Source organism: Orycteropus afer, unplaced genomic scaffold (genome assembly GCF_000298275.1).
Source record: "Orycteropus afer afer isolate SDZICR_OR568_19922 unplaced genomic scaffold, OryAfe1.0 scaffold00047, whole genome shotgun sequence".
Classification (NCBI taxonomy): domain Eukaryota; kingdom Metazoa; phylum Chordata; class Mammalia; order Tubulidentata; family Orycteropodidae; genus Orycteropus; species Orycteropus afer.
Window position 1 is genome coordinate 6,750,799 of NW_006921634.1, and position 8,462 is coordinate 6,759,260.

Below are 8,462 nucleotides of genomic sequence, written 5' to 3' on the forward strand. Positions count from 1 at the left end.
TGGTCAATGACATGAGACAAAGTATATGTGAACTGCTGTATGAAAAGTGAATTTACTCTGTAAATCTTCACCCAAATCCTAATAAAAAAAAAAAAAAGATTTTTCTTGTACACTGGAAGCAGACCACATCCCTAAGGCATCTACTCAGCTGCTCATAGTAAATTCCACCATGGAGTTGATTAGCAGTCTCATCTAGCTGCCCAGCCAAGTTGACACACAACCTTACAAGCACACCATCTAATGAAAAGGGCCTTTGTCCTGAAGTTAAGCACCTTAAACTATAGAATGTTTTATGACAGAGGTTATGATGACAATTATGGGAATATCAAGAAAACCACCAAACCAAAAACCCACTGACATCAAACCAATGCCAACTTATAATGACCCTATATAATAGGACGGAGTAGAACTGCTCCATGAGATTTCCAAGGCTAATCCTTTGGTAAGCAGTTGAATGTTTTAACCAGTAAGCCACCAGAACTTCAGTGAGCAATACATTTCTTTTTGAATATTATTATATGGGTAGCAATAGGTGCTGTCTGGGGCCTTCGACTGATTGAGCTTTCCTACCTGTTCTTGTGGTCATGTCATGACAACAGTTGATAGAGATTGTATAGTCCTCAAAATGGCCATCCAAGGTGCCCCAGGTAGTTGTTACTGTACACCCTGTCCTTGGGTCTAAGGGATGACATCATGAAAATAGGAATAAAATAGGCTGCCAGCCCTCTAAGCCTCCCTTCTGTGTGCTTTTGATTCACTTCTAGGATCCTATACAGAGATATGTGGGCTCAGTGACAAACATTGAATGCTAGGAGTGAGGGGAGAGGGCAAGGGGTGTCTCCCTATATAATGATAATGATGACTATGATGGTGGTGGTGGTGGTGGTCGTGGTGATGATGATGATGGCTGTCATTATGGAGTGTCTTTTAAGTGTGATAGTCTTTACAAGTTATTTCTTTTAATTCTTAAAACAACCCTGTGAGACATATGCTCTTCTTATTCACACTTTTCAGATGCAGCAATTGAGGCTCAAAGAGGTATAGTGACCTGCTCAATGTCACACAGCAAGCAAATGAAATATCTGATACTTGAATGCAGGCTTGTCAGAAGCTAAGCTTCTTGCTCTTAGTCATTGAGGTATACTGTCTCTCTTTAAAACATAAGATTATGTCTTCTGAGAGGAAAAAGATCTGAAATTGTATTTGTAGCAAGTGGTATTCTCTTCAGTGAAAAGGCTTTCACAATCTTCACTAGGTTCAAACTTGAGGCAGAACAGGTTTCAGAGGCTTTACACATTCCAGGCAGATCAGATCTTCTGATCAGATGAAAATGGAATTTAGGGTATCTTTTGGAACTTCCCAGATAAGAAAAAAATTGGCTAACCTCATCATTCAGGTTTCGGCTCCTTAGAACTTTTAAAAAAGTAAAAGTAGGTTTGTGAGACATTCATTATTGAACTACTGCAGTTATTTTACTGTTTATTTTAAAACTATATCATCTACATTTCTAAGAATTTCTATAGAGAATTTTGCATAATTTAATTAACATATTAATTTAATGATTTTTGAATTGCAAGGGCTTTCCATTTTTTCTGGCTAAAATCTGCAGAGCTTGCAATAGTCATGATGCTTACTGGTTTTCTCTTACTTAACAGTTCCTTTTCCAAGGAATTTCAAAAGTGTACTGCTAAATCCATTAATTTGTGTCTGTACCTTAATACTTGGAAACTTAATTTTGAGTCTCACTTATTTACTAATGTTTGGTAAGATTTAGAAAATAGAAAATGTTACTGAGCAAATGTAGACGTCTTTGTTACTCATTCATTCATTCAACAAAAATGCTGTATGTAGTTAACAATACACAAAGAGTGTACTGGATGCCAAGGTCATGTCAAGGTCATTACAGAGTCTAAAGAAGCCCTAGTGGTGCAAGGATCACATAGTCGGCTGCTAACCAAAAGGCTAGCAATTCAAACCCACCCAGTGGCTCCACAGGAGAAAGACCTGACGATTTGCTCCCATAAGGATTACAGCCTAGAAAAGCCAATGGGACAGTTCTACTGTGTCCATGGAATTACTATGCATTGAAATCAACTCAGTGGCATCTAACTAACCAACTAGATGCCACCAAGCATAAATTAAAATTACTTAGATTTTTCTTCTTCTGGTCAAATCTCTCACCAACCATGTTTACACAGGGAAGTTTAGATAATATGACTGTAAACTAGCTTTTCAAGCTCTAATAGTCATTGTTCACAGTCCAAATGAGACAGTGGAAGCAAACAAAAGTGTTTTAAAAGGGTGAGCTTACCTTTCCTGTAAGACCAGACCAGGCCCCCTTGGCTAAAATTACTGACATAAAGTCATGGTTTAGTCACTTTAAAACTCAGGGTAAAATAAAATAATCCTTAAAAAGGCCTCTGAGTGGAAGAGATTGGGGACATGAGAAGGGACGAGAGAGGGATCTCTGGAAGCTTCTGAGCCTCAGGAAAGGATTTGATTCCTTTCTCTTAGCTACTCTCCTGTACCTCTGCCACTTTCCTTTTCAGGAAAGGTCACCACCAACACTGGGGTTCCTGTCTCTGCTCCTCCCTTGTCTTTCTTCCTGCTCCTGGGATGCACAAACTCAGAGCCAAGAAAGCTAGATTCATCTTAAAAGAAGCAGCTACCTCACAGGCTGTCCATCTTCTTCCTACTTCTTTATCTCTAGTCAAACATATTGCCTTCCATAACCTCTTTACCCAAACATCATATTGAATCAAAATAAGCAGTATTTTTCCTGCAGCCTCCATCTCTGAGTACAGTAAATATATATGCATAACTGTATTTTGCTTTGAGGTTTGCTTTTTTTATGATCTAAATTTATACTTGTTATCTTCCCAATTAGCTGTGAAATTGTAGTTATTCCTGTGATTGCCTCCAAAAGAACACAACTGACACTAGTACAATTCTTCTATCTAATTTGGTATGGATTGTCACATAATCTGCCTGCTTATTTCAAACTGTTTTCCATTTACCAAAACTTTCCAGGGTATGGACAGATCTAAATCTATTTCCTTCATCTTACAAGGTGTCATGCACAACAGGTATTTCATAAATGTCTGTGGGCTTCTAAATGTAAGGGTCTATTCCCTAGAGGCTGGAGATCTATGCTTTTCTATCTCTAGACGGGATAGAGGAAGAGGAAACTATCTTCAACAGCAGGGGTAGATTCAGGTTAGATAAAAGAAACAGTTTAAACTTTTAAAGTCTTGACAGAAGGAGATTGTGGAGACTTCCTTGAAGATCTTTAAAGAGAAGAGAAGAGAGTAATCTAGACAGCTTCAGCTTCTCCATTCAGGAGTGGGAGAAGAGGCAAGTATTGACATTAGCTTCACGAGTTAGCTCAGTGATTGTGCCTCTAAAAACTGAATCTGAGTCTAAGCTGGGACAGAAAAATCATTGTTCCTATAAAAAAGAACAGCTTCCATTTATTGAGTGCAAAACACTTTGTACCCATTTCACCCAAATCCTGTAATAATCTTTTCTTTCTTTAAAAAAAAAAAAAAAGAAAGAAAGAAACAGTTGCCATCAAGTCCATCCCTGCCCATGGCAATGCCCTGTGTGTCAAAGTAGAGCTGTGCTGCATGGGGTTTTCAGTGGCTGATTTTTCACAAGTATATTTATTGCCAAGTCTTTCTTCTGAGGTGCCACTGAGTGGACCTAAACTGCCAATTAGCAGTCAAGTGCATTAACCATTTGCACCCACCAGGGACTCTGATAATCCTTTAAGGTTATTGTTATCCCTCATTTCAAAGATGAGAAGATGAGACACAACTGGTTAAATAACCTGCCCAAAGTCATACACTTGGTAGATGGAGCAGAGACCCAGATCTCAGCTGAACCTGAAGACTGTGCTCCTAATGTATGGAGAAGAATCAAGTGTCAGCCTAGGGTCTATGGAGAATATTTGGCATGAAATTTTACAGCCTCAGCTCAATGGAATCCAGTCTCTCTGGAGCAAGTGAGGCTGGATGACCTCCCCAAACTATTGCCTGAGATGATCTTTAAACTTTAAACTTAAATCAAAACTATCCCCTGACGTCTTCTTTGAACCAATAAAATAGCTTATCTTAATTAGTAAAGTACATCTGCTTTAAGCATTTTGCTTTTTTCAAGAATTATCTAGTGAGGTCAAACTGATAACCACAACTCTAAAAAGTTGGATGGGAAGCTTAAGGGGCAGTGAATTTAAGATAATGGGGTGGAAAAGTTTGGAAAATGATGGCAAGAACAGTAGCACAACTTAAAGAATGTAATCAATGTCACTGAATTGTACATATAGGAATAGTTGAGATGGTTTATTTTTGACTGTGTATACTTACACCAAAAAAAAAAAAAAAAAAAGTATAGCCTCAGAAATGGGGTAAAAAACTCATGACACTAATTTACCACTTTTCTTGATTTGGGTGGCAGTTTTGTATACCAATTTTCACCAAATGCTTGGTTAAAAAAACCAAAACCAAACTAACTGCCATCAAGTCAGATCCGACTTATAGCAACCCCTCCTTGGGTTTCCGAGGCAGTATCACTACGGAAGTAGATTGCCCAACATTCCTTCCGAGGAGCGCCTGGTGGGTTTGAACTGCCAGCCTTCTGCTTAGCAGTCAAGTGTCTTCCTACACAAGTGATTTTAGGACATGGGAATAGCATAGTGCAAGTCATTACTAAACCAATAATTTTTGAATAATCAGAATACAAGACTCATAAATTTGTATTGTATATATATATGGAAACATCACTTCCTAAACATTTTGCTATATAGTGCTGTAAATGTGGGATCCAATGATTTTGTTGTTTCTTTAAAGAGTGAATTAAAGAACATCTAGCTCAAGACTTTAGGAAGGTTTTTGATCCATTGGAATAATTGATTTTTGATTTTTTTTTTTTTTTAAATTTGGTTCTTATCTTTGGAAATATTTCCACTTGTAAGAATTAAATCAGAATCAGAGAAAGTAGTTGACTGACATTTACCTGTTGTTGTTGTTATGTGCCATTGAGTCGGACCGACTCATAGTGACCCATCCTTGGGAAGTAGATTGCCCAACCTTCCTTTCAAGGAGTGGCTGGTGGGTTTGAACCGCCAACTTTCTGGTTAGCAGTCAAGTACCTTAGGCACTGTGCTACCAGAGCTCCTTTTTTCTGATCCTTCTGCATTTTTTAATGTATGCTTCTATACTGAGTTTTCATCTGTATTTGTTTGGGGGCAATTTATCTAATAGCATTGTTCAGGTTTGATATGCACATAGGGAATTTTTGAATAAATGAATTGAAATAAAGCATTGAATAAATGATAAAGAACTCAGATGGCTTGATTAATCAAACCAAATAAACTCTATCCAAGTGATTGAAAAAATAATCAACTAAATACTTTAAAAGCAATTTGTGCTAAATACAGAATATGCTAATCATCATTATCCTGATTTTTGAAAATATTGACAGTGGCCCTGGAAGGGATTTGGAGCATTAAAAGGAATCTCCCTGTGGGCGGATTGAAGCCAGGATTGCCGAGCAGAAACAGTTTACTGCCCCAAGCCAATTACTATTCCAGGCACGGAGGACTGAGAAGTAAGCCACTGATAGATACCCTTCTCTTTCATCAAACTCCTGAGCTTACTCTGCAAGTAAAAAAAACAAAACAGTGGTTTATTCTTTATTTAATGATGCCAATCTGAATTCAATCATCCCTTTTTTAAAAATTATCTGTATGAGACCAAACAATCAGCAATTACTTTAAAACAAAGATGAGAATGTAAGGATCCAGGGAAACTAGATTAATGGAAACAGAACAACCAGGATGAAAATAATGAGATTGTTCATGCACGTAAAGTAACCAATATCACTGAAAAATGTGTTTAGAAATTGTTTAATGAGAACCTAAACTGCTGTGTAAACCTTCACCAAAAACACAAAAAATACTATTAAAAAAAAATAATAATTCTATTATTTACTAAAAGAGTTCAGTTATCCTTCAACTTGCATCTCCAAGGTAATTTTTAATTTAGCCACAGTCATTGTGAAACTCAAACAGTAACAGTTCAACTAACCAATTTAATCCATGAATACAATAGAAGTTCCTACTCTGGCCTGTACTCATTACTTTTTTCTTTACATTTAATGTACATAAACTTTCTAGCACCAAGTTCAGCTTCTGTGGGGAGAAGTCCTGCACTGCCCCTTCTTCTAAATGGGTGATCTTTGTTTAACCAGTAGAAGTGAGAAAAGGCACATGCAGGAATTAAGGAGAATAAAGCAACTACTTTGCTTGGCTCCCTTTGTAACACCCTATTCAAGGGAAGAGGCCATCATACTGGGCCTGGTGTATTGTTTCTCAACAGGCATAACATTTAGAACAGTGTATTATTCATTCATAACAGCACATTACTCATAGTCAGTGTCTACTCGGATCATGTGTGGCAGGATTGGGGAAAGGTATGGGATCTCAACATGGAAGCACAAGCCATGTCCAGAGGGTCTAAAGACAGTCCCCACTTAATTTGTCAGGTCCCATTTATAGCAGGTAAATTCATCAATCCAGGAAAACTCACAAAGCAATTTATTTTCAAGATGAAAGGTTTTCTAAAAGCCATATAACAAAAATGATTTGAAGAACATATTGCCTTCTTTTGTCCAATAAATTACCCAATTCATCAATTGTGGATATATGATAAAATAATACATTTGATTTTGACCATAATTGTTCTTCCATACAATTTAGAAGAGGCTTGTTCATGAGTCTATACATTACTATTCATTCACAGTACCTTCCTAGCAACCTCCAGACCTCCAGACCTCCAACTCCAGACCATAACAAGCCCTCGCAGTGAAATATTACAACATGGGTTATTTATATATATATATAAATATCATCTCTGAAAGTTGCCTTTTGTCATGATATGAATTGCTACTATCTGCTATTCAAATCACAGCTGAACAGTCTACATGAAGTAGATTAAAAACTAAAAATTGAACATTTCTGCAAAACAGAATTTCAAATTCTGATGGAATCCAGATTTCCTGGAAACCATTGGGTCTGGAAACTATGGCCCTGAGGTAATCTTTCAACCTTAAACCAAAAATATCCCCTGAAGTCTTGTTTAAACCAGACCACAATTTAGCTTAATTCATAAAGAATGTTTGCTTTGAGCATTGTGTTCTTTTAAGGAGCTATCTGTATGAGATCAAATTGACAATAGCAACTCCAAAGGTTAGACAGAAAGCTTAGGGGGTAGTAAGTTTATGATAATGGAAGGGAATAATTCAGAGAAGGAGAGTGACAACAGTTACACAAGTGAAGAATATAATCAATGTCACTGAGTTGTTCCTGTAGAAATTGTTGAATTGGTGTATGTTTTGCTGTATATACTTTGAACAATAATTAAAAAAAAAAAATTAGCAGGGGTGAGAGGTGGTGGTAGGAAACTCTACAAAAATAACAATAATAAATAAATTTTTAGAAAAAGAATGAAAAATAAGATATTTCTTTTTATCGATCATAAAGGGAAGATGCTAGGCACAGAGATACCATAGATAAATAAAATCCACAGATAACTTAAAAACATGGTCAGTAGTAATTCATACACTTTGGAAAGATCCATGAAGGCAGAGATCGTATCTCTCTCACTCACCACTGTGTATCTGGAACTTAGCATGGTGTCTAGCACAGCAGGTGCTCAACCACTGTTTGCCACAAAGATGAACAATGACTGAAAGAAAGTGAAGCAGAATGTACTGAATGCCTATTGTGTTTTCAGAACCTGGTTACTCACCTACAAACATCTCTCCCTCTACAAAAGTACATGACTTACCCTACTTGAGACTGCTAAATTAAACAGAATGTGGACAATAGAGGAAAAAGCAAGGGAAAGTACTTACTTCATGGTATGAATCACAAAAAGTTGAGTATAATTTAAAATTGGCTCTTGGAACTGAAAATTTTAAAAAGGGGTTTTCCATGCATTACAATGAGGTTTCCACGAATTTCTCCCACAGAGGAACACTTTGTTAAATAATTCATTCAAACTTCATTACCATCTTTTTTTCTTTCTCATCAGCCACATGTCAGTTTTGATTCTTCCAATATCCAATACATATCATCTCAAATTTAAATTTAAAATTAGGATTATCTAATTATAGTTCTTGGGAGCTCTGGTGGCGTAGTGCCTAAGGCATTTGACTGCTAACCAGCAGTCTGGCGGTTCAAACCCACCAGCCACTCCTTGGAAGGAAGATTGGTCAATCTACTTCCATAGAGATACCACATCAGAAATCCAAGGAGGGGTCACTAAGAGTCGAGATCCACTTGACGACAGCAGTGAGTTTGTTTTTTTTTTTTTTTGTAATTATAGTTCTTAAACATATTTCCACTAGGGGGTGAGAAGCACATGCTTTCACTATACTAACACATTTCTTTCACTTAATTC

General features: G+C 37.0%; 1 protein-coding gene across 1 annotated transcript in view; it reads left to right on the forward strand.

Moving 5' to 3' along the window:
• CUNH11orf97 (chromosome unknown C11orf97 homolog) overlaps positions 1-6,866 on the forward strand; it is a 23,121-nt gene extending 16,255 nt beyond the window's left edge. Inside the window, exons 3-4 of the mRNA XM_042780572.1 lie at positions 5,482-5,663; positions 6,801-6,866. Of these exons, the coding sequence (XP_042636506.1) occupies positions 5,482-5,663; positions 6,801-6,866 (248 nt within the window). The remainder of the gene's footprint in view (positions 1-5,481; positions 5,664-6,800) is intronic.
• Positions 6,867-8,462: the final 1,596 nt, after the last annotated feature.